The following is a 26,528-nucleotide window of genomic DNA, read 5'->3' as shown; positions in this document are numbered from 1 at the left end:
CCGGAGTCAAGATTATTTAGAGACACAGACAATTCTGCACTGTGTGAAATTTCAAAAATAAAAATTAGATTGCAACCAGTGTCGATACCTGCCAGAAGCATGGCATTTTCAAAATGCACTGCACAACCCGCCCTACACAGAGCAAAATCACCCTAGCAACATTCCCAACATCAATAAATGTTAATTTTTCTGGCAGGGTGACATCAGGATGTGACATTCCTGGAGCGCCCTGCGAGTGGTTGTATCTTGACAGCACCCCTTAGTTGTTATGGTACAATGCTGATGTTGAAGTATGGCCTTTCCTCAGCGGATCCTAAGTCTACGTGGCAGGCAGTATAAGTTAGGGACTAACGGGTGTCCCCCTAGGAAGTGATGTGCCATTTCTCAGTTCCTTGATTTGGTAGTGGGACAGGGCCTGCCAAAGCTGTAAGATTTGTTGTGTTCATCCCCTCACCTTATCCAGCGTTTGCTAACCCAGGTAAAGGTAGCCATCCCTTCAAGGTCTGGCCTCTACGGGGTTAAAACCTCTGTCTGAATTATTCAAAAAGGTTAAACCACTAGATTTCAGAGAATTAAAATAGTCCTTGCCCTTATAGGAAAGAGAATGGCTTATGTAGCCCATGTTTTTCGGCCCTGGTCTGGAGCAAGAGTGCACACTTCTCTCACCCCAGGCCAAGGACAGATCCCACAGGAACCAGCCACTCCCACCCCCAGACCAGAGCTGATCAGGAAAGGGCTCTGTGCACCCTGCAAATAAAATGTATACAGAAGATGGGGTACGCCCTGAGTCCTTACCTTCTACCTTCAAATGGGACAGACACCAAGATGGATTTTTTAAGGATTCCCTTTTTTATTTATCAAAAACATCATTTGAACACTACATTAGTCACTCTAAACCCTTCTTCTCTGTTCCCCTTGTATGATTTCCATTGGAGGGGACAAAGGTAGATTAGCTCTAAATGCGGCTTCTCTTTCCATTTCTATGTAGTCGAGGCACATCTTTTCCTTTCTTTCTCTAATTTCTCTGACACTTGCCACACTTCTCTTTCCTCATGTCTGATTACTATCCAGCAGTGGATGTACTCTTGATTCCTTCATCTGAACACCTCTAAGACAGAGGTTCTTTTCTTTCCGTCTTCCTACAATCCCTCTCCTCCCTTCTCTGCTATCTTTCCAAACTACTGTTTTGCTTTTTTCTAATCTTGCTAGCAACCTAGGACTAACCTTGGATTCCTCACTCTCCTTCTACCTCCACATTACCTCTAAGGCCCACAGCTGTCGGTTTCACATCTCTAATATCTATAAGATTCACCCTCTATTATCTTAGTCTGCTTCTAAAACCTTTATTTCTGCATTTTCTTGGTTGGTCTTCCTGCCCATCAGCTCAGCCCACCCCGTTCTGCCTACTATCTCTCGATTCACAATCTGCTTTCTCTTCCTCCACATTCTTCCATCTCCTCTGCCCTCCTTTCATGGTCTTGACTGTCATTTGAATCTCGCCTCCTCTTTAAGTTTCTATGTATTCTTTTCAAATCTCTCCATGGTCTTGCTCCACCTGATCTGTCAGCTCTTATTTCTTCCTACTTCCCTCCCTGATCCCTCTATTCTCAGTCTATGTTTCTTCTTGCCGTGTCTAAGCCCCCTTGTGCCTCCTCCCGGCTCTTATCCTTCACTCTTTTCACTCAGAAGTACCAGAACAGCCTTCCTCTTTTAATACGGACTACTTCCACTTTGCCTGTGTTCCGCTCCAGAATTAAAACCTTTCTCTGGTGTTCTCTTTCTTAATTCTATTTGTTCCTTATTATTGATTTGCATTTACACCTGAAGTTGTACCGTTTTTGTTCCTTTTTCTTTAGCGCTTAGGCATCATCTATTGTGGGAAACGGCCAAGAGAAAGCCTCAGTGGGAAGTGGCGTCCCCTAGGCAGCCTTTGGCAGACTGCCGCTCCTCCTTTCTCTCCCACGCAACAACACTTCCCTTTACAGTCCTATCCAACTGTACTCCCCTACTTAATTAATAATATGCACTATCATCCTAATAACTAAAAATAACTAACTATAAGCATACATATAAATATATATCTAAATGCTTTACAAATAATTGCAAACAAATATATACATTATTATGTGGGGGTGGCTGCTGGAGTTCAGTACCTCTTTTGAGTGGTGCTGTCCTTGGTGGAGGAGGGTCTGCCCAAGGCTGGAAAATGGTGCTGATAACTGTTGTATCTGCTGGGTGGCCCCATCTACCACTTGGGGCCACCCAATCAGCACAGCATGGCTCGCACAATTTTACTGTTCTTAGGCCGCCCCGATAGCCTGTGGGAAGGGGCCACCATGATCACCACCACATCCTCAGCACAGTCTTCATTATTGGTGTTGGCCCTGTGCCCAGGAGGGGTGGAGGGGGGTGCCACACTTCACGACACACTCACCACCCAGTCTGTGGTGCTTTGTTCCACCTGGCAGCATCTCTGTTGCCAAGGAGGCGCTGCCGTTACGTACTGCCTCTCTTCACCATGCAGCTGACCCGTGCCCCACCCTCTGTCTTCACTGCACCAGCGTAGCACCAGTGGGCGGGCCATTCACTCTTCAGAGCTCTGGCCAGCATGCTGGAGCTCCACAGATCTTCACACGGGCCAGCTTGTTGCAGCAGCCCGGGGCTTCTCTTCAACACCCCACCAAACCGCAGGCAAGACAGACTTCACCGACCAGGTTTCACTTTGCATCCAGTGCTGCACCTGGCATACATGGCCCAGAAGGAATTATCTTCTGGGCCTGCACCATCCGGCCCTGAGGTAAGGCCATCATGTGGCACGGATAGGCCATCTGGTTGTGGCTAACACATGCATGTAGCTTGGTACTGGCCAGAAGCCAGACCAGGCATCCCCAACAGTAAAGATCCTAAGTCATGTGTACAGGAGTCTCCCTGGTGACGAGAGTGGTAATTAGAGTTTTAGTAGAGTGGTTACTAAGAAAAGGACACATTTTCCAAATGTTGAGGTTATTGAGAGCAGCAAAGGTAGAGTTATTGATAAATTGTTGTAGTCTGCAATGCTTATTTTCATAGTGGCATTTTTAAAAGTGTGCACTGGTCAAAGTGACCAATTACATACAGACAGACATGTATATGTAAATGTGTATGTGGGGATGGGGTTGGACTAGACGAGGGAATGGGAGGACCCCCAATTAAAAACAAATACAAATTTGAGTGTATGATGAACAAAAATGCATGAACAAAGTACGCACGTTTAAATATATGTCTACAAAAACTTGTTGAAGCTTGCAATTGGAGGTCACAATCAAAGTGCACCCAAAGAAAGGGAGCAAGAATAGCGAAGAGGAGAGCGAAGGGGTGGCATTGCAAGCAGGGAAAAAGAGGACTTCCTTTTTTGAAGTGTTAAGCATGAGGAAGCAGAGAGCCATCCTGGGATGAACTGCAGCAACCAATGAGGCCATTCGTAATCTGTACGAGATGGCTAAAGGGAAAGGAAACAAATATTTACAGGTCATCAGCAAAAAGGTGATAGCCAAACTGCGAACGATCCTTGAGGGATGCCGACAGGGAGAGGCGTGGGATCAGAGGTTTGCGAGTTCCAAAAGACTTAAAATAATCGACCTTCAAGGTAGGAAACATTCCAGGCAAGAGCCTATTTGAAAAATCCAAGGTCCTCCAGGTTGAGGAGGGAAGTGTAGTGGTTGACGGAATCAAAATCGGCAGAGAGGTCCTAAGGAATGACTAGGGAAGAGAGTTTGGAATTGTTAGCATCAGAGGGAAGGTTGGAGAAATGTAGGAGTGCAGTCTTGGTGGAGTGTTTACTACGGAAGCCAGATTGGAATTGATCTCCAAGGCTATTATCCTCAAGTTACTGTGACGATTCACACAGTGTCGTCAGTTCTTCCGAGGGGGGAGCCCTTTTCCATGAGGCAAGAGAGGTGCGGCCGCTACCCAATAGTCCCCCTAGGAGTGATTTAATGCAGGAGGACCTCATGAGGAGGTACTTCCCCCTCTGGGGATAAGGACCGATCACCTAGGGTACAACACAATGAATGTTGCCTCTACCCAATATTCCTTAACCCAGCCAAATGTCCAGAGCCACTACACTGAGAACAAGCCTATTATGAGAAACCTGAAGGTGTCTCCCTAGCTAATCCCCGAAAACTGTCATCCAGGTGGCCAGGACACAGCAATCGCTATTGGATCCCGTTCCTGGGGGGGACCAGTGAGGGAGGATCACCTGGATGGTGGGGGTCCTTGGGCAGTGGGACACCGACGGATGAGACACAGTATCCCCCTTCTTCTTTCAACACCTTTTCCCCCATCCTACCACGTAGGATATTCCAAAGCACTGCCCCCCCCTCCCTTTTCCAACACAAACACTTTCACACAACGGACTAACATCAGAGCCGTTTACCTGACATGTCCCAATACAAGGGTCAGGCAAAGTCAGGCAATTGATGAGAATCACACACACCTTGCCGCCCCTTTCCCTTCCCCACAGGGATAAAAGGTGGAGCAAGTAAGCACAGGACGAGCAAGGCAGAGAGCACCATGAGACAGCTATTCAGACCTGGCAGTCCAAGAGGAGAAGAAAGGTGGTAAATATCGAGAGGCTGACAAGGAGAGACACAACCTTGCCCTTTTCGACAAAAGCCTGCGAAACCTCTGCAGACAGAATCGTAAGACCGAGGAAATAGGCCAAGTGTACTGCCAGAGATGCCAACGGTACATGGAGCATGTCTACGCTGACAGGCAGGAGCGAGGGAGGCTCCTGCTACCGTGGTACCGGCATTGGCTCAAGATACAAGGAAAGGTCAAGCGGTTCATCACAGCCGGTGAGTTGAAGGGAGAGCCGATAGGAACCGGCTGTGGTGAATGAAAGTTGCAATGTGAGAGAAGTTCAAAGAACTATAAGATTGTAAAGGGGAGACCATCTGCAGAAGGGGACCGGCACCACGTGGGTGCTGCTCCAAGAAACGCTGGTCGATCCCCGTCTGAGTGAAACTACAGATTCCAGAAGGCCATTTGAGAGGCGCCCACATTGGTCAAAGTGGACATACAGGAGGTCAAGAAAAATCCCTGTAGTGTTAGGGTTAGAGTAGGATTTGACACAGGGCAGTGGAACTTTGATTTGACAGTACTTACTTATCTGGTTGAAGGCCACCCACTCAAAGACCTTTGAATTTTGAGGAAGGAGAGAAAATGGGTAATAGTTTGCTGTGGCGTTTGGGTCAGCAGGGAACTTCTTCAATAGAGTTAAGACAGCTGCAGATTTGAAGGAGGCAAGGAAGAGTCCAGAGGAGAGAGGTAGAGTGGTTACATAGCTCAGAGAGAAAAGGGCTAGTGATTAAGGCAAAGTCATTGACCATTTGGGGGGAAAGGTGTCAATAAAAACACAAGATGGGTCGGTGTTGTGAAGTGTGGGTGCTAATTCAATAGGAAAGGTAGGGAAGAATTATTCAGGAGTAGGAGAGGTAGAGAGAGAGCTCGTGGACATATGGAGGGTTGAGAAGGGAGAGAGGGGAGGTCGTGAGTCACACATTTTAGCAATTTTAGAGAAGAGGTGAAGAGCACAGTCATTAGCAGAAATGGAGGAGGCAATGGATATTGGCTAGGGAGGTCTGAGCAAAGCTTAGAGGAACGGTTGTGGTGGTGATTGCCAAGGGAGGAGATTGGGTTTGTGAAATGGGAGGACTTGGAAGAGACCAGTGCACAGGTCAGAGCAGCAAAGGGATTTGTGTAGGCTAAGAGTAGGGTAGGGGTCCGTAATTTGTCCCAGAATCATAGCTCACTGTGCATTTATGGTTTGAGGGTCTGAAGTTCAGAGCTGATCCAAGGCTGAGGTTGGGATGGTGTGAACAGGATAGTGTTTGTCAAGTTGAGTTCTTGAATATTGAAAGTCAGAAAAAACATGGTCAATGGAAGTGGCATGCAAGACGGGAGATTGCTTTCCCTTACCTTGATGATGTGAAGACCCAAGTCCTGCCTGAATTTCCTCTTAATCATTTAAGAGGGGAAAGGTGGAGTAGAAAGTGGACAGACTGAGATGTGAACATGGAGTGATCAGAGGGGCGCGGGTCAATGGAGAGGTCAGAGGAGTACAGTGAATTAGAGAGAAAGTCAAGGTCAAGAGAATGCCCCCCAGAGTGGGTAGGCTGGTCATAGAGAGAATGGTCAAATATGAGGGATCTATCTTTAAGGAAGGTGGCTGTAGATGAATGTCCCCTGGCATGGCAATAGGGATGTCTGTAGGAAGTGACTCAAGTCTCAGAGCTGCAGATCAGGGAAGAAGGAGTTAGAGGACCAGGGGGTCAATAAAGAGCCAGAACAGTGAGGGAGAGAGGTGTTGAATAGTGGCATATTCAAAATAAAACAACATTATGTTAGACAGGAGTACAGGGGGAATATGAGGGCCTAATTGTTAAGGAACTTTCCCCCCTTCCCAACATGTCATGTCAGAGAGAGTGGGAAAAGGTAGCAGAGGCAGTGTGGGGAGCGGCTAGTGTAACAGAGTCAGGAGGGGAGATGCAGGTTTCTGCATTACGTGAAAGATAAAGGTAATAAGAGTCGAAGTGGTCAGTGATGTAGGAAGACCTGTTGCAGACGGATTGTGCTTTCCAGAGGCCAAGTGAAAGAGTGACAGGCAGTATGGGAGATGAGCAGGTGTGGTGCAATAGGAGAGGGGATTGACGATATCCTGGGAGAACTGGGATTATCTTATTTATGTGTTTATGTTTATGTTTAACATTTATATAGCGCACCAGGTACCCTAGGGCTTAAGGGCGCTTCGAAACGAAACATTCACAATACACAAACGGACAGGCGGGTAAAACCCAAATAGAAGCAGATGGTTCGTATACAGAGAGAAAGCACAGATGAGAATCGAACCTACAAAAAGAGAGCAGTTTTCAGCCCTTTTTTAAAGATTTCTACGGAGGTAATAGTCCTCAATGTAACAGACAATGAATTCCAATTCAGAGGGGCTGCTAAAATGAAGGCTGAGTCTCTGGATTTTTTGGTTTTCACACGGGGCATGGCCAGAGTGTTTGTTTCATCGGAACGCAGGGGGCGGATGTTTTAGATATAGTGTCATAACTCCATGTATGCACTACTGGGTGATAAGAAGCAATGTAAACATAATCCTCGCTTTTACCGGTAACCAATGGAGGCTGCGCCGGGCCTCCGACACATGGTCTCTTCTTGATAAGCCTTTCATAACCCTGACTGCTCCATTCTGAATAACTTGCAACCGGTGGATGTCAGAAACCGGCAACACTATGAGTAGGCTGCAGCAATAGTCAATCTTAGAGCCGATTATGGCCCTTGCCAAAGTTTCCGCATTGGATTCTGATATGAAGGCTCTCGAACAACGAAACAATTTGAGAAAATATGAGGCAGAGGAGACCAAATTGTTCACTTGGGCGTTCATATTGAGGTTTTTATCCAGGTAAATGCCCAAGGTTTTCACCTTGCTCATAACCTCAATGTAACAGTCATCAATAATGAATGCTTTATAGCTAGAACCTAATTTGTCTAGCTTGGTCTCTGAGCCAGTAATTAAAAGCTCAGTTTTTGAGCTATTTAGAGCTAAGCCATTCAATACCATCCATTCCTGGATTTTCTTGTATATTTCGTTAATCCTTGCTTCGTCTTCTGCATGGGAACCTGATATGGGGATGACACATTGGGTGTCATCCGCATAGTTCGCAAATATGATCCCCTCATTCTCGAGCATCTGAAAAAAGGGAATCATAAATATATTATAGAAGCATGGCGACACGCAAGCCCCTTGGGGCACCCCATACGTGAGTATGGTCGGCTCTGCTTCTGCAATGTCGCTGGCCACTCTATTTAGTCTATTCTTCAAAAAAGAGATGACCCAATCAACTGCTTCATCAGAAAAATTGGCATTCTGCCTTAGCCTGGTGGACAGTTTGTTATGGTCCACCAGGTCGAAAGCAGCTGACAAATCTGAAATCATGAGAAGGGAAATATGACCACCATCCATTCTCTGTAGAAGATGAGATTTGAGTGCCAACAAAGCTGTTTCAGTGCCGTGATTCAAACGGAATCCTGATTGGAATTTATGATAGATTTGGTTTTGTTCAAAATAACTGGCAATCTGATTATAGGCCACTCTGTCCAGGATCTTTAACAAGAACGGGGTGTTAGTAATAGGCCTATATTTAGAGGCGGTGAGAGGACAGAAGTTGGGTATTTTTAACAAGGGGGTGATCCATGCTTTTTTTATATTGTCAGGAACTTTATTTGCTAAAAGGGAGGCATTGACGAACTTGGTTAGGGCTGGAATGAGGACCGGAGAACACGCTTTAATTATGAGCGAGGAGCAAGGATCCCCTTTACAACTTGTGGTTTTTAGATTAGAAATTATCTTAGAGAAGTCATTGGGAAGAATGGGTGCAGTAGGGAAGAGGGGGATGGGGAGCCCGGAAAGTGATGCATATGTTAGACCAAACATAGGCTGAAAGTTATGAGAGACAGAAAGGTGAAGAGTGAGTAGAAGGAGGAACAGAGCAAAATCAAGGTGCATGATGGAGCATAGAAGAAATAGGCAAGTAAAGAAAATGAAGAAAGATTGCAGCCCAAGAGAGAGTGGGGGTAGGTGGGTGAGCAGAAGGGATGGGTTGGATAGTTGTCTGAGAAGAAGCTGGTGAGTGCAGAGTTGGATACACTGTGGATATAGGTAGCCAAAAGTCAGTTAACAGGCCCACAACAGGAATGTTCTTTTATTGTGAGGTAAGGGAAGCTCTGCGCTGAATGGCTAGTCAAAACGGTGGAATGGCCCCTATGTGTGGAAGTAGGAAGCAGGTAAAGGGTGAGCTTGTCAAAGTCCTGCCTTGGGTAAGGATTCTGGGTCTAGGCCCTTTTCTGCTGTTACAGGCTCCAACAGGGCGTTGACCTTTGTTGTTTTTGGCCCTTGGCTGCCGGCGCCCAAGTTGGATACCCACGGGAGACTGCGTCGGTTTACAGGAAGCACCCTCATGGTGCATAGGGTCATCTGGTAAAGCAGGATGTGGACAAGAAAAAGAAAATGGAAACAAACCACTATACAGTCACATGATCTCTGGGAGCCGGCCATAGTGCTCCAGATGGCTTCCAGGCTTGTAGGCATTGACCTGCGTGTGGTGGGACCAGGGCGTGGGGGCCGAGGGAGCTTTGATGTTTCAGGCAGGACCCGGAGGTGGTGCACAGGGTTTGCTGGCAAAGCAGGAAGTGATCAAGAACAACATGGAAATGAGCCTCCAGCGAGTCACATGATCCTCAGGGAGGTACATAAGCCATACAGAGAATCATACAAGACACAAAGGTAAAAGATGAACCTTGAGAGGCATGCAACTCTATGAGCTTCTGGGAAAGCTGATGCACTTGAGCTACTGAAATCTAGCAATGCCCTGAGCGTGGATGTAGGGAATATAAGAAATACACTGTGAGAGTCTGCGGAAGAATTCACAAGAGAAACCAAAGCTGCTGTAGCTAGAGTGAAGAATTATCTTTGAAGAAATCCAGAAAAAAGCAATTATGGAATAAGAATAAAATAGATGAATGTAAACCTAAGCAAGCAACCCTGAAACAGCAAGAAGATAAACTCAGGAAAACAAAACAATGAAGTAGCAGCGAGATTGAAACTCCAAAAGAGGAGAGTGAAAGATCATAAAGAATTAATAGAACTGGGAGAGGTAAAGTAAAATAGAAAAACTAAAGTTGTGGGTCCTACAAAAAATAAGTACCTCTGTCGATGCTGCTCCTTTTCGACTTTTAAGCAACAACAAAAAACACAGCACCAAACATCTCCAAGAGATCTGTGTCTCATTACTCTGGTCTCACTGCTGTCGGCTACAGCTGGAGTGGCTCTAGCAAATGCTTAACTGACTATGCCACGCTCACCCACAAAGACAGAGACAGAGTGAGACCGTGAAAGACAACCAAGCACAGAAAGGGAGCAGTGAGTGTGAGATAGAGAGATAGAGAGAGAGAGAGAGAGAGAGAGAGAGACAGAGAGAGTGAGTGAGGGAGAGCACCAGATTGGTGTATACTACATTGAGTGAAGCTAGTGTGATATTTTACAAAAGAGCTCAAAACGGTAATCTCCCACAGTGAAGCTGCCTTAATGATAGACCGCTCAACTGGGAATCTGCAGGATCCACCTGTCTTTGTAATGCACTGAACACAGGGGATGGTCGCCACCCTGGACTCTGCTCTCTTATTACCTTGCCATATAAGGGTGGCCCTAATAACTACAACCTTAGAAAGCCATTGGGAGGGCAGCACCTAGAACCTAAAGCCAAGCAATTTATTTCACTGGGGAAATCATTACAGGGTTACTGAGGTTTCAGGCAGACACAGGTAGTAGGGGAGAAATGTATGTTTATTGAGTCTCAATGATACAGCCCAGCAGCAGAGTGTTCTCCTTGCACAGCAACCATCTAAACATTGGCACTGCTACTTCTCTGCCTTCTCATTCTGTAACCCACTTTAACACATTCCCCACAACCTCATGTCATCAAGCACACTACACACCTTTCTTCCCTAAACAAACAATACAATCACACACAGAAAATAAACATTTGAACAGGAACAGTTTTAACAGAACTAGTACTCTTGCTCTTCATTATCACAAAGACCAACCACATAGTCCTTAAACCTTTCATGTTGCCTTATTTGCCTGCCAGGTCTCCTATCAACCACTTCCATTTCACTGTGCTCTCCACCGGCAGAGACCAAGGGCACTCCCTGATCCCCTACCTTCACAATTCTATTCATATTCCAAGTTCTTCCATCTTCCGTCATAACAGCATTGTGGAAAACACTTTCGACCTTACAAGGCTTTGACCATTTCAAAGGTCCTTGTCTCAAAGGCAAAGGCAATTTCACTCTCACCAGATCACTCATTTGTACACAACAACTTTTGACCAACTTTCTCTTGTCATATCTAGCTTTATTGATCATGTGTCTATCTCCGACACGTGGCCTGGCTCTCTGTGCACACTCCCATGTCCACCTCGCTCTCTTCCTCCATGGTGGACACATTTTGCAATTTGCTCTCCTTCCTCTGCTTAACTCAAAGGGTGAGAACCTGGTCATCCCATGTGGAGAGAACCAATACGCTTCTATCCTACTCACCACAACTTCATCCCATTCTTGTCCATTTGCCCATGCCCATCTTATACACAATTTTATAACTTTGTTAAATCTCTCTGCAACTCCATTGGCTTGAGGATGATATATGGCCATAAACCTGTGTGCAACCCCATTCTCAGCCAAATACACACCTCTATAGATATGAACTGGGCCACGGTGTCCGTAAATCACAACACACAGGTAACCCTTCCCACTTGAACACTTGTTCCACAAACACAATAACATCCTTAGTGGTGAAGCTCATGGTAATTTTCACCTCCATCCATTGTGACAATACATCAACTAGTACAATACAATATGTATGCACTCCTTTGCTCCAAATAGGTCCTACAATATCCATATCTACCCTCTCCCATGGAATTTGAAGTACAGGAACCAAAGGCATGGGGCTCTCCCTAGACACCACACTTTTCTTACTCAAAATGCAGGATACACAATATGTCACAACTCACTCCACCTCCGAGTCGCATCCTGGCCACCAATACTCTGCATGAACCTTAGTAATCACTAAATGCGCTACATGGGCATGTTCTACAATTCTTTTCCTCACACCACTCAGAGGTATGATTCTGTCACCTCTCATGACATATTCCCCATTACCATGCAGCTCATCTCTCACTGTACACGCTTCCAACTCTGTTCCCATCACACACATCGTTGTGATCATCCCTTTTTCCTTGAGCTCTTCCCTCACATTTCTTAGCAAACTATCCTGGATCATGCGGTCATCCCACTCCACTTTTGTGGCCATCCTCTGTTTCACATGCAACACACATTCATGCTCACTGTCGTCATCCTCATCCTCTGCACACAAAACCAAATGGGATAAACAATCCACAGGAATGTTCTTCTCCAATGGCACATAATCAACTTTGAAGCAATACTCCTGGATTGCCACGACCCATATCCTTATCCTGGATGACACTCCATCCAAGCTTTTATTCTGTAAAGGTCCTTTCAGCGGCTTCTGATCTGTCCGTATCGTGAAGCATGCACCCCACAAATATTCCCTAAATTTTCCAACAGTCCAGTAAATGGGATGCAAAGACTATGACACGCTCCTCATTTCCTTCCATCTGTGTGAAAACAGCTCCCAATCCTGTATTACTTGCATCTGTGGAGATGATCGTTTTCCTGCCCATCTTAAAGTTCAGTAGAGAGGGAGTGCGTTCAAGAACCAATTTGATACTCCTAAATTCTGAAACACACTACAGTCCATTGAAAAGGAACTCTATTTTTTAACAAAGACCTCATGTTAACTGTTTTGTCCACAAAGTTTTGTATGACTTTTGAGTAGTACTGAGCCATGCTGAGACAAGAGTGCAGCTGTTCCTTGTCACCTGGTTCCGCTGCACTCCTAATGTGCTCCACCAACTTTTTCTTCACAATGATCCTTTTTGGAGACACTGTGTGACCTACGTACTCACCTAGTCAGAGCTCGAAGATTGATACAGAGTCTTAGTTTGCCATTGGGCTTTGTCACCACTACCAGCGGCGACTCTCACTCCGAAGATTAAATTCTCTCGATTATTCCATCTTGCTCTAGTTTCAGTTAGTATTTCCTTACCTGATCTCACAAAGTCATAGGGATAGACCTCACCTTATGTGCCACAGGTTTTGTTCCTCGTACAAGAGGTATCCTATGCACAAACCAATTCAAGCAGCCTATGTTACCATTAAACAGTTGTGTGTGTAATCTGTCAGTATCACAAAGAAGCACACATTCACCATAATTGGAGTTTAATGTGTTGTTTACCTTCTTCTGCTGCAGCCAACTCAACAGAGGAACTTCCTTCAAGGTCATATTAGGAAAGATATAATCAAATATCCTCTTTAGTAACAGGGTATGTTTTGCCGCTGACTCCATCATCATATTCACTTGACAGCCATTGATCATCATGAGATCCCTACGCCCTTCCAAATCTTCATCCTTTTCATCATCTAGAGCAATGACAGCTTCCTCTGTATACTCATACCACCCAGTGGTCGAAGTGTACGAAAAGAAGTAGTGGAGCTATGTTCCCTACTGGCCTGCACCCACTCCCCATAAACCCCATTATCACGTCCCCTCCCACCCACAATAGACACCACCAAACACTTGCAACTGCTGTTTAAGGGAACGTTCAGTGCAGCGCACTGACAGTGTAAGTTTCAACTGCATCCTACACTTTTATTTTAAAACGAAACCATTCCGGAACAGTTTCTTTTAAAAATAAAAGTATAGGAGCTGTAAAAGGTCATTTAAAAAAAGTAGAGGAGCACCGCTCCCGTCTGCTCCCGCTCACTTCGACCACTGATACCACGTCTGTAGGCTCACACCACTCATCTATCATATTTATGGTGTGAAATGACAACACTTCGCAAGGTGTCCGTTTCGTTTGCACTTGGTGCATGTCACTTCCCTTTCTGGGCAGGAGATGCTGCTACCAGGATGGCCACAGCATCACACCTATAGCAACGTTTTTAGGAGGCCATCTTAGATTATTCTGAGGAGTTTTCTATCACCTTCGGTTTAGTTGCAGGCTTACTGTTGGAGACAGCTGCAACCGTCTCATTAGCACTTTACACTTGCTTGCATTGCTGAACTTTCTTCTCGAATGTCTTTACGCATTTGTTGGTATTTACAATTTCCTTAGCAATGTGTAAAACCTCTTCTAAGGGAGGGTCTCCTTTTTTCCCATTCCAGCATTAACTGATCCCTTAGACACCAGTCTGTTGGTCAAATTTGGAGGTTCTCGCCAAACCACTAAGGGCTGTGATGAACGAAGGGCTGTGAAGAACGCTTCCACAATCTTTTTTTCCTTCTGTGTCCTTTTTCACAAATGTATAGCGTTCCATTATTACGCTTAAATTTGTCTCATAATGTGTGTCCAACTTGACTATACATTTCTCATACTCATTAAGATCAACAGCTTCCCCATTGCGAAGTTCAGGCAGGTCATCGAATTTCTCTTGTCCTGGCGTTCCCAGGCAGTGCATTAGCAGGGATGGATTTCTTTCTATCTGCGCTAAGCTTTGTTCCCACAGCTGCACAATGCTCGAGGGATTTCTTGCACCGCTTCCAATGGACTCGGGTGTCCTGAGAGGGGACTTATTTCTACTCGTGTGATCATCAGTTGCAAAAACTGAAACGCTCCTTTCGCTGTCCATTTTATTGTTTTGCTTTGAATATGTTCCCTGTCATTTAAAGTGGATGGTGAAAGGCTTTCTTGTCTGTGCTGTTTTTCTGCTTTAAAAAAAAAAAAAGAAAATCGATGTTACAGTATGCCTCAAACAAGCATTGTATCTGCATTTACTATTCTTGCAAAATTCAAATTATTGTCGATAGGTTAGGCATCTATAAATTGTCCCTTTCGGTGTGTAAATTTAAATGTTGCTCATTTAAATGAATCCAAATCACACCGCTTCTTCAGCACAACACACGCTGTACTTGTCCACACTGCAGGGCCAGTCGTGGGAGCCCTATTGTTGTTAGCCGTGGCTATGCAATGCTGGAACCGCTGCTGGGAGTGTGACCACACTAGAAGGTCGTTTCCTCTAACACACTCGAGCTCGCAGTGCAGCTTAGCTGAAGTGCGGTCAACATAGCGAACAGACAAAATTCTTACAAAAAGGGGTCCCGCTCTGGCCTGTAACTATGGGCCCTAGGGCATTACCTGAAGTGGTAATGCTCTCCCTGTGAGGGGCCTATTGCTATTAGTACCCCAGCCCATACCACTGGGATACTAAGAGCATTTATTTTCTGTTCAGAAACGTTCTGGTATTTCAGAACAGAAAAAAAAATGCCAAAAATTAGGTAAACGGAATCAGTTTTCCTTTTCCAGGGACCAGCATTCAAAATGAATGAAAAAAGGTAAACAAACATAATGGCCACCATTTAAAGGGAGAATAGTCCCTTCTCCCTTTCCATTGCGGCCATTAGAAAAAAAGGAAAATGTAAACATAGAAAATGGCCGTCATGGAAAGGAGAAAAGGGACTGCTTGTAGGTCCTTCTTCCTTTCCATGGAAGCCTCTAGTGGATCAGAAGCGGACATATTGGGGACAAAAGTGTTCCCAGCGCCTCTGCTCCGGAAATGGACCAAAAAGAAGGTAAGTGTGGGTGCGAGGGTAGGGAACAACACTTACCTCGATCCCTTGATGGAGGAAGATGGCAGTCTCCAGTCGTGTGGTGGCTCGGAACGGGGATTACCCTGTTCAGAGCCTCCTCATTGGCCGAGTGGCTGCCACACCCCCTCCCCCCAACGGGGACAGGAACCTAATGGGGAGAGGGATTCCCGGTCAGGTAACGCCCAGGCGAGGGCCAATGAGATTGCATGTTACAATTTCATTGTCCCTCGCTGGATACTAACATTTGAAGAAGCGTTATGCCCGTGGAGCAACTACAGAAGCTCTTACCAACTGGAATGGAACTGGCAATGGGCCACAGAGAGGCGGAACAATGGGAGCGCCCTCTCTTCAGTAGCGTGGATTCGTGCCAGTAGGCGCTTGTTGCTGAAATGTATGTATCAGGTGGACACAGGTAGTGGGTCAGACACATATCTTTATTGAGTCTCAATGAAACAGCCCACCAGCAGAGTTCCCCCTCTCACAGCAACCCTATAAACAGTTGCTCTGCTACTTCTCTGCATTCTCATTCTGGAACCCACTTAAACACATTCCACACAACCTCACAACATCAAGCACACTACAGTTGCACCCAGCACAACCTGTATAGTGGTGCATTCAGTCCCACACATTGGAACATCTGTGAGGCATTCTGCATGCCCTTATTCTACCCCTTCATTGGTTGAGGAAGAGCTCTGGCCTGTTAACATCCAGTATGCATTGATTTGAAGCTCTCAGACCAAAATCATAATCATCCCCCCACAGGACACCCCAGAGGCACTCTATTGGGATTAGGTATGCATTAAAAAAAGGCCGAGTGGCATAAGGAAAAAAATCAAAACTGACAAATTGCAGACCGACACTAGGACTCCACTTCTCTCCCCTCAGGAGCGGTTTTCTGCATAGCATCACCAGTTGACCAGTTTAGCAGCACTATGGCATTTAGTAACACCAACCTGGCATTGATTAAACGCAAATCCTTTGATCTCATCCCTCAACTATTAAGCAAGACATCCACGGTTCTATTCCAGTCAGTCCTCGCTGGCCATCAGCCCACAGTCCTGACCACTGCAGTAACAGACCATTTTGCAAACAATCTGTTTTGATGGGCATATGAGGCATACAAACATGGCAGAAAAATGCCTGCAGGTGTATATGGGGTGTGTTCTCCTTCAATAAATAAAGGCGAGTTCCTGGTGTTTGGCAATGTAAACCTCCTAGTCCAGGTGCATAGTCATAGAACCCTTACCAAACATCTTCTCTTAGACCTACGTTATATCAGTCTACACTGGAAAAGAAACCTGTCGGAACCAACTGTCTTAATGCTGCACTCTGAATGGTCACTGCCTCCGAGCTCACCCCATATTCACAGGTGAAACACTGCCCTCTGCTGGGAGAGATGCCACACCCCAGTTACCTCAGCTGGACAATGAAACTGATCACCAAGAGTGATGTCACAGTCCTGCAAGAAAAAGAAAACAATTAACCCTCTGCCTGCCAGAGAGCAGTCACAGGGGAATGCACCTGAAAGATAAATAAACATACATGCTGCTCCTAGCCCCTTATGTAAGCAGGGGGCTACATAGATCCGTTGATATCTTCCGATTCAAGGTTTGTTTGAGGAGTCCTACACAGCCACACCAGGCAATGTCCCAGGTCCACGTAAGTATTGTTAACTATATATGAAATACCATATTAATAAAGCTGTTCCTTTAATCTAGTGGATTATTCACAGCGTTATACAGCTAGTGTGATGTGCACAGGCTATGGTGCGAGCATTATTGAGCTCTTGACACTATATGGGTGCCTTTCCTCTGTCCAATGCTCCGTCCCAGATTTGTTGTCGCTTTATAAATATGTCTGTGCTCTAGAATATGGCGTCATGAACTAAAACTATTGGAATGCGGAAGAGTAATGCCAGGACATTGTTCCCTAGCCAATGATCGCTTGCTGCAGAGATCTGCTGGTCGCAGGTTCGAATCCCAGCAAGGCAACTTAGCCTGCCATCCTTCTGCGATCGATAAAAGAGTACCAACCTCTATTGGGTAATAATAATTGCATATCAAATTCTATGTATAGCCCTTTGGCAAAAGTGCTATATAGATAGCACATTATTCATTCAAGCAATCATGCTGAGGGGCACATTCTGTAACAGAATTCACAAACGGGTGGGATTGGTATACCCATATAATTGTAGTGTAAGAGAAAAATAAAGTGTGAGGCAAAGTGCAGTGTGTATTGTTCACACACAGATATGGTCAGAACAGACCTGCGTGTCAGTTTTTACTTGCAGTCGATCTCTCCCCCACTTTGGCTTGAAAGTGGAGTCTTACCGTCCAAGGAAACTGCCCAGTGTTTGCTTTTGTCTCGATTGGATGTACTATTACGGCACAGGCAGTGATCGAAGTGAGCAGGAACGGTCGGGAGCAGCGTTCCGCTACTTTTATTTTTTTCCGTTTACCATTCCTCTACTTTTTATGACCATATTCATCATTCTATAAAGAGGATTTGTCCATTCATGTCCCTGTGCAAGAGTAAAGATGTAATAGGAGACTAAGTTACTAGTCACTTAGAGTATTGCAATGCCCCGGCCGCAACACCTTGTCGTATGTTGCACTATGCTTCCGCCTACCCTCTCCCCTGCCAAGACCACAGTTCCACTAGTTTTTTCAGTACACTTCTACAACTGGGCCCAGGTGAGATTGACAATAAGCAGCCCGCCAGCCTAAATTAAAGTAGATTTTAGCAAAGCCCACCTACACATGGGTGTTAAAGTCATTAGCACCCACCCCATGTGGCCACGATAGCATGCATGTTTCAAAAAAAGAAAAAAACTGTCCCTTTGATAAAGGGGCGCTTTTAGTCGTGCACAGTTTCATCAAAGGGAAGGTTTCCCAAAGGCAAGATGGCCGCCATAAACGAGACAGGGACTTGGAAATGAGTGCCTTGTTCAGTGACGACTGATGAGGGCGATTCAGGCGGCTGCTGGCATGGCAGAGACGGTAAGTGGGGATGGAGAGGGGGAACGAGGTGTGGACTTGGGGAGGACCTGATGGGGTTTCGGAGGGCGAGCAGATAATGGAGGTCTGGGAGCCAAGAAGAAAATAAAAGTGCCCACAGAAGGGTTTGGGGGCGTGGGGGGTCAGTCTCTTCCTCCGAATATAGGCTTTTATGGTCCATTTACTTGCAACGTTTGGAGGGACTGGATTGGTTGGCTCCCTCACACTGGGTACTAGTGTTTATAAGTTACTTTGTCCGATTAGATCTTCAACTCCCTGGGTTAACCTTTCAGTCCCTGCTGTGTTGCACCACCTCTTCAAATCTTCATAGACCCAATCAACTCCCAACACTCCACACACGGATGGTCACCCATACCCTCCTTCAAGAAACTTCCAGCAATACTAGCCTCAGAGTCTGAGCTAGCACCATGGCAAGGCAACTCTGTGGCACCACCAGCTGTAGTTTACCCAAAGTTCTACCAATGGCAAATCTGGTGACATTTAATGGGTAGTGGTAATTAAAATGGTACTGAATCCTTGCACCAGCCCTGCTCAGAACACACAAGCCATACACACGAGATATTGAATACCAGCTCTCCAATCAGCTCTCAGGGGTCACCAGCCTATACATACTGGCTATGGAATACTCCGTCATCAATCATTTCTCAGAGGCAAATACCAGCAACAAACTAGCTGGAAGAGAAAAACAGCATGCCACAGTTACTCCTGACAATAACCACCTGAAAATCCCAAATGGAGATATTTGCAAACTTTCCTGTCGCCCAAATTACATTCTCATTGGCTTCCTGAACCCAATTAATCTTGTCGGAGAGATGTTATCAAATGCGATTTCATTTAAAACATTTCTTTTTGTTGTTGTAGATTTTTCTGCAAATATATGTGGGGGCGACCCCCCATGGTCCATCCCGCCATAGCCCCACTACATTATGTATTCACCTAATCCCCCGCATCTCCCATATATTTGGTTCCATGTGTTAATATCCCCGCTAAAATATCACAATACAAAAATATTACCATATTTTTGCGGCGATATTGACCAATGAACCCTGCGGGGGACAGCCCCCGAAACCTCTGCATTATTTATAAATGTGTGGGGGACACCCCACAACCCCGCTCCCACAAATTATCTCCCCCATAAATATCACCTATGGCGAGACAAACAGCCATACATACAGCGATATTTTTGGTGGGGACATTTTGTAGGGATACCAATTATTTGCAGCGAAATTTGTTACAATCAGTTTCATGAAAATTGATGAAATCTGCCGTGGCAAAACCTCCCTATCCATGCATCGCTCTGTAGATTATTCAATTAAATTATTACAACAAATCAATTACATAAAATCAGTGATAAACAAGGTCTGCTTTTTCTGCAGAACAAAAAGAACCAACAATGATCAGAGGTCCCCTCACGAAAGCTTTTTTTTCTCATGTTCCCACAGAGAGATGGCAAACCAGTGTGGAGAGACGCCGGGCACCCTCACTTCCCATTCCATGAGCCCTACTGATCGGCATCTTTGGGGCACCATCATCAACCCTGCAGATCAAGAGATCCACCTGAAAAGAATTGTCACGCTATCATCTTCATCCTACTCACATCCTCCCATCAGCTTTGATCTTTCCTCCAGTCCAAAGTGTTCCATGATTACACACAAGACTTACACCTGCATGCCTATATTAGCATTTAAATTACTGTAACATGCTTTTTGCAAAAACAAGAATTAGATCTGCAGCACTGGCACCCATTCTGGGCTTCTTATTTATGAAACAAACAGGACAATGTATCAAGAACGTATAGCCTGCCTACCAACATGCTAGCCACTGCCCACAGCATCATTAGCACAAGCAGCCCTTTTTGTGCTATAGCACACAGCACTTCTGGCGTTGCTGGGTTAGCACTATACGTCTCCGTCAAGGCTGAAATGCCACACCGCACATATGCACAGCACAACCCCCATCAAAGATGAAACAAAGTATCTCTCGCCGTGCTGGGACCACCAGTGCTGAAATGGCCAAATGGTCTTGCCATGCTACAAATTACAGACATGAAATGAGCAAGAAAACACATGTCTAGAACCTGCAGGGCTGAAGTGTCAGTGTGTCCTTATCATACTATGGTCCCCGATGCTGACATGCCAGTCTGCCCTTGACATGCTAGGACCCGCAGTCCTAAAGTATCCCTCATTGTCTCACCCTACCCTGCATATGAGGCATGCAACATTTGTTCTCCATTACATTACAACCTAAATAACAGTAAAGTATTGCAGGGATTAAACTTGCCTGATGCTACTGTTCTGGCTAGAAGCAGATTTTAGGAGGATTATTGAAAATAAAAAAATAAAATAAAAATGAGTGGCTGAGGAATTGTTTTATTTATTTATGTTTGCAAATGCACAGCATGGAGGGCATGACCTCACCAAATTCTACAGGAATGAAAAACATTCAGAGAGTTTGACAAATTACGAACACAAGTCAACCGCGCGATCTGAATGACACCTGGCCTAGTAGGATCGTTGTCCGTCCTCCCTTTGTTCCCCTCCCTTGCCTCGTCGCGCCTTGCAACACTTGTGTATAGGCGCGTTATAAATGCCATATCATATCAGAACCATTCTGGGGGTGCAAAGGAGGAGTCTTCTTTAGGCCTCTGCTGAGATTTGTGGCACACTTCCTTCTTCTCAATCTGCAGTCCGAGGTAGGTGGAGTGTGTGCCAGGCACAAAGAGTTCAGAAATGCTCCAAACTAGAAATGATGCATAAACATAAAGCATTTGCATAAGAAAACGTAAAGCAAGAGAAAAGTACAGTGTTTTAGCTTGGTTATAATTTTGTTTGCTTACCAAGAAGGAAACGCAATCCTCAAAATAACCATCAGCTCATTCCATGTGTTAACATTAACCTGGAAGGCATGCTATCACACATACCAAGTGGGCGTGGTCTGTTTCTTATGTAGCTCCAGCATTTGATTTGTTTAGGATACACTTGGTTTACATCCACTTGATATATGTTAGACAATGTTTTTTTCATTTGACATGCACTAGATCTTATTGTATCTTAAATCTTTCAAACCCAATAACATAAAAAAATAAAAAGTGACATTTAAGCATTCGCTTTTGAAAGCAATCCTTCAATCCTGAATACCAGACCATGCATTCACCTTCTCTGTGCCAGGGATAGCACTTCCAGCTATGGCCTCCATTACTCCTTTTGCAGAAGCAAAGTCCTCTGGAAAAAGAGCCGACACCATTCCAAAGAAAGTGGACGGACACAGTTTGGAGCAGTTTTAGCCAACTCTTAACGTTTGCGGAATTCACACCTCCGTGCAACTAGATTCCTTTATCCTTCTTTCTTCTTGCAACTCTGCAGTATTTCTCTTCCTCCTATCTCTCATCATCCTTGACGTCTTTTGTTTAGTTCTATCCTTTCTATTCACCATCCTGATCCTTCTCTTTCTTCTCCTCTCTCTGCTACTGATTTTGCTGACTTTTTCACTTCTAAAATGGCCACTCTTGGTTCATCTCTTTCTTCTCCATCTCTTTCCTCCAGTTGTCCTCCCATTTCCAATACTTCTTCATTCTGCATTCTTGACCCAGGATCACCCTATAGCACCCCCAGCTAACCACATTCATTCTTCTTTGATATCATCTGTCTATCCTATTTTGATCCTGAATCTTACTTCTCTAATAAATTGTTCGCTTGGTTCTGCTTCTTTACCCTCTTCTTTTAAACGTGCAGTTATTATTCCTATCCTCAATACGTCTTTGTTGGATTCCTATTCCGTCTAATTTTCAACTTATATCATTGCTACCTTTTCTATCCAAACTTCTTGAGAGTTGTACATACACAAGTCTCATCTTTTCTCCATCTTCGTTCTCTTCTTCCTCCTCTGCAGTCTGAATTTCGTCCCGCTCACTCTACTGAATCTGTTCTGTCACAGGTTTCTAATTCTCTAGTTTCTGCTAGGCACAATAAACAATCTTCCATTTGTATTCTTCTTGATCTCTCTGCTGCTTTCAATACCGTTGATCACACTATTCTACTCTTGGTCTACATGGTTCTGTGCTCAGATGGTTTACCGCTCATCTTACTGACCACTGTTATTCTGTTTCTTGGGCTGACCAGCTTTCCTCATCTTATCCTCCCTCTTTGTGGTGTCCCACAAGGTTTTTTATTTGTTTATTATTTGTATCACGCACCAAACCCTGAGGTAACTGGGCGCTTGAAAAACGTAGAGGTTACTACATAGTCAGGAAGACAGATTATGATCAACAGTAAGGACCCTGCTTACAGGTGGGTCAGATAATGAGATACAGGAGATAGTGCACCGAGGTAAACTAAACAAGAGGCAGAGCTGCAGCACAGGTAGACAGTAATCGGCTAGCCTAGTGAGTGCATCTTACTGAGTAGGCTCGTTATTCAGCCAATGTTTTATACTAGCTTTAAAGGTAAGGAAGGAGGGTTCCTATCTAAGACGGATGGGGATAGAGTTCCATCATTCGGCAGCTTGAACAGGGAAGCTGGCTTCTCCAGGCTGTTTTTTAGATTGTATCTTGGAACCACCAAGTTGTGGGAGTGAGATGATCTGGAAGTGTGTGTGGGTTGGTATTTGCACATTTTGTCAGCAAGGTATTTCGGGGCTGAGTTTGTGAGGCATTTGTGACTGATCGCCAGGGTGCATAGTGTGATTCTGTCACGGATGGATAGCCAGTTGACTTTGTGTCTGTGAGTGGAAATGTGGCATGATCTGGGAACACTGAGTGCAGCTCTCAGAGAGTTATTCTGCAGTACCTGAAATTTGTTTAGTTTGTGTTCCGAGGAGCCAAGAAATAGTGTGTTGCAGTAGTCAATTTTAGATAAAGCAAGTGCTCTAGCTAGCGTTAAGCAGCTACTTGTAGATAAGATTTGCAGCTGTAGATCGATTTGTTAGTGTAGGCCGTGGCAGACGCCACACTGTTGACCTGTTTTTTGAGAGAAAGAGTTTAATCGAGGTAGACCCCCAGTGTTTTTATCTCTATGGAGACGTTGATTATATTGCTGTCAATGACGAAAGAAGAGTATCTAGTGTCGAGTTTATTCAGACGTGCCCGAGTACCCACGATCATTAGCTCGGTCTTATCGTCATTGAGACGAAGGCTGTTGGTGGCCATCCAGGCTTGGATTTCGAGATGGATATTATTTAGCAATTTGGAATCGTGGTTGTAACAGCCAGTGAGGGGGATAAGGACTGGAGTGTCGTCTGCATAGTTAGTGTAGACGACACCCAAGATGTCCAGGCGGTCGAAGAGTAGCTTTGTAAATATATTGTATAATGTGGGCGACACACAAGATCCCTGAGGGACACCGCACAATATCGGAGTAAGGTCTGCTGAGGCCGAGGGAGAGAAGACTCTAATGTCCGGTTTGATAAGAAGGATTTAACCCAGTCGGATGCATCAGTGGAAAATGCTGCCGCTGTGATAAGGTGCTTGGTGAGAATTTGGTGGTGAACGAGGTTAAAGGCCGCAGATAAGTCAAGGAGTAGGAGGACTGCTAACTTACCTTTGTCCTTCGCCTCGTCCATTTGGATCTTTAGATCTAGGAGAGCTGTCTCCGTTCCATGTCTGGGTCTGAAACCTGATTGTCTAAGTCCTAGGAGACCGTTCTTCTCGAAGTGCTTTTGAATTTGCAGATAGGCCACATGATCCAGAATTTTTAGAAGGAAAAGGGCGGTGGTGATGGGCCTGTAGTTTGTGGGGACATTAGGGTTGAGTTTTTTTTAAAATTTAATTAGAGGCATAACCCAAGCTTCCTTGAGGTTGTTAGGTACCTGATCAGAAGAAAATGATGAGTTTATCAAAGTGGTGATGAAAGGGGCTAAGTTTTGTTCTTGGTTCTCTTCTCTTCATATAATATTCCATTGTCTGCTTCGATCACCTCATGTAATCTTTCCTCTCACTTCTATGCTGATAAGACAAAATCTTCTTTTCTTTTTCTACATTCTCCTCTTCTCAATGCTCTTTCTTCTTGTCCATTAGCTGATAAATCCTGGATGACTTCCGTTTTCTTCACCTCAATCCCTCTAAAACTGGAGGTTCTTTTCTTCCATTCTCCTGCTCCTCATCCATCTGATTTACTTGCCCCTTCATCCTTCCTATTTCTTACTCTGCCTGTAATCTCAGAGTTGCATTTGACCCCGCACTTTCCTTTGCACGTCATATTTCCAACACTACCCGCTCTGCTCATTTCCATCTTTATAATCTCTGCCGTGCTCGTCCTTTTCTCTCATTTTAGGCTATTAAACTTCTGATTTATTCGCTTGTTGATTTCACATCCCAGCTATTGTTCAATTCTTTTTTTTGGTCTTCTTAAGTCTCATCTTATCCAGTTACATTCTGTATTTAATTCTGCTTCTTTCTCAGCTGCCCGTTTATGTTTCTGTTACTCATGCATTTCGTTCTACCTCGCTTCTTTCTTTTGATCTTGATTTTCTTTGGCTATTAAAGCTCTCTATAATCTCACTCCTTATCGTTGTGCTCTTGTCTCCTTCTACATCCATTTTTGTTCTCTTCACTCTCAATCTCTTTCTTCTTTTAGTTCCTAAGCCACCTTGTGCGTCTTCTCGATATCACTCTCCCTCTTTGCACCCAAGCATTAGAAGCTCTTACATTAACTATTTATTCGTGCTTCCTCCTCTTATATTTTCCATTCTCAATTGAAAACCCATCTTCTTCTTTCTCTTTAGTTTTGATCATTGTAATTTTTATTGTACTGCTACAACAATTTTGTTAAAGTGCTTTGGCGAAAACGCTCAATAAATAAAAAACATATTTTAATGAATATTGTGGGATCGTTGGCATCTTAGTTGTTCCATATCAGCCTCTAAATATAGCCAAAAGTAGAACATTCATATAAATATACACCATTTGTAGTTTACAGGATGTATTGAAAAATATGAACAAAAATATTTTAGGACAAACCATATTGGGGTGGAATTCCTTGTATAAGAAATGTGGGGCCTAAACAGATGGATTTAAAAAATAATAACATTTTTAACAATATTTCAAGGACCCTTACACCTGGTTTCTATACCAGAATTATAGCTGCAGGGGTGCCCTTTCAATTACTAACTGATCAGAAAAACATAACTTAGGAAATAAGCTTTTTCCTTCGGGTTTACCTAGATATCTGATCGTATTATTGTAGTCAGATGGAATTATACTGAACTCCCCCTCTGGCCACCACCCTTTTTGATGTGCTTTCCTGGGGTAGCCTATATGGCTCCTAGAATAGCACCCCATTTGTGACTCGGGGTGGGTTTATCAGCAGCACTTGGGTTGAGAGGTAGGCTGGTGGCAGCTGTAACTTAGTTTAGGCTTTGTCGTATTAGTAGCCCCATGTACCATAATGGCAGCCATTGGGCTGCCAATTTATTTTTTGAAGTCCCAGTTTCTGTAATGTTGCTTTGGCCCTTTCCTTTGTTTGTAGCAATAACGGGGCAGGCCTAAAATGGTTGTCCTGCACACATGGGCTCACTCAGAGTCAAACATTGCCCCCTCTTTATTGACTTTGCCTTTTGCTTCCATTTCATCTTTTGGCTGCTAGAGGTCCTTCCTGGGCTGCTCTTTGTCCTCCTCCTAATCCTCCTTGCTAGCTGGACTGGATGTACCATGCAGGGACCATCTCTGAGCCATTTCTGCATTGCCGCTTCATGCAAAACCTCCTGGGAAGAACCCCTCCAGTTAGGAAGATTCAATTATCAAGAATGGTGTTTGGACACCACCACTCCGATGATGCCCTTCATCAGGGCTGTGTTGGGTCACCTCCACTATCGGTCCCATCGTGGGAATGGATTCTGCTCACTGGCTGCCATGTTTTCCCCTCAAGCCGCCTGGATCCGCTTGGTAGGGTTTGTGCATCTTTCAGGCACCTTTTATCATCATTCCCCCCTCACCCCACTGCGGTTCCCCCAATTACTTGCATTGTCCCGAATCCTGCTCTGCTCCCTTCGTCCCTTCTCTGGTCATCTGGGACTTCTTAGACTAGGGCCCTTCAAGAGGGTCTCCTTTGGCACCCCTTGTCCTGTAGTGACAGTGGTGTAGTACAGAGACTTACCTACCATTTCCCCATAGCAACAACTCTTCCTGTTGGATTTGTCCCATCAATTTCTATGGGGAAATGTAAATCTAAAACTACACTAAGGCGTACTTAGGATTTACTATATATATTAGTTTGTAGGGGTGTAATGAGACTAAACTAGTCTTTTACTGC

The 26,528-nt window shown here is 44.7% G+C and overlaps 1 protein-coding gene across 1 annotated transcript in view; it reads left to right on the top strand.

The window, feature by feature from the left end:
- Nucleotides 1-20,637, top strand: part of LOC138511262 (aldo-keto reductase family 1 member A1-A-like) — a 253,297-nt gene extending 232,660 nt beyond the window's left edge. Inside the window, exon 9 of the mRNA XM_069626813.1 lies at nt 19,728-20,637. Coding sequence (XP_069482914.1) covers nt 19,728-19,793 — 66 coding nt within the window. The 3' untranslated portion in view covers nt 19,794-20,637. The remainder of the gene's footprint in view (nt 1-19,727) is intronic.
- The last annotated feature ends 5,891 nt before the right edge of the window (nt 20,638-26,528 follow it).

Source organism: Ambystoma mexicanum, chromosome 6p (genome assembly GCF_040938575.1).
Source record: "Ambystoma mexicanum isolate Mex_15411 chromosome 6p, UKY_AmexF1_1, whole genome shotgun sequence".
NCBI classification, from domain to species: domain Eukaryota; kingdom Metazoa; phylum Chordata; class Amphibia; order Caudata; family Ambystomatidae; genus Ambystoma; species Ambystoma mexicanum.
Note: the sequence above shows the minus strand (reverse complement) of the source record. Positions and strands in the feature narration are given on the sequence as shown.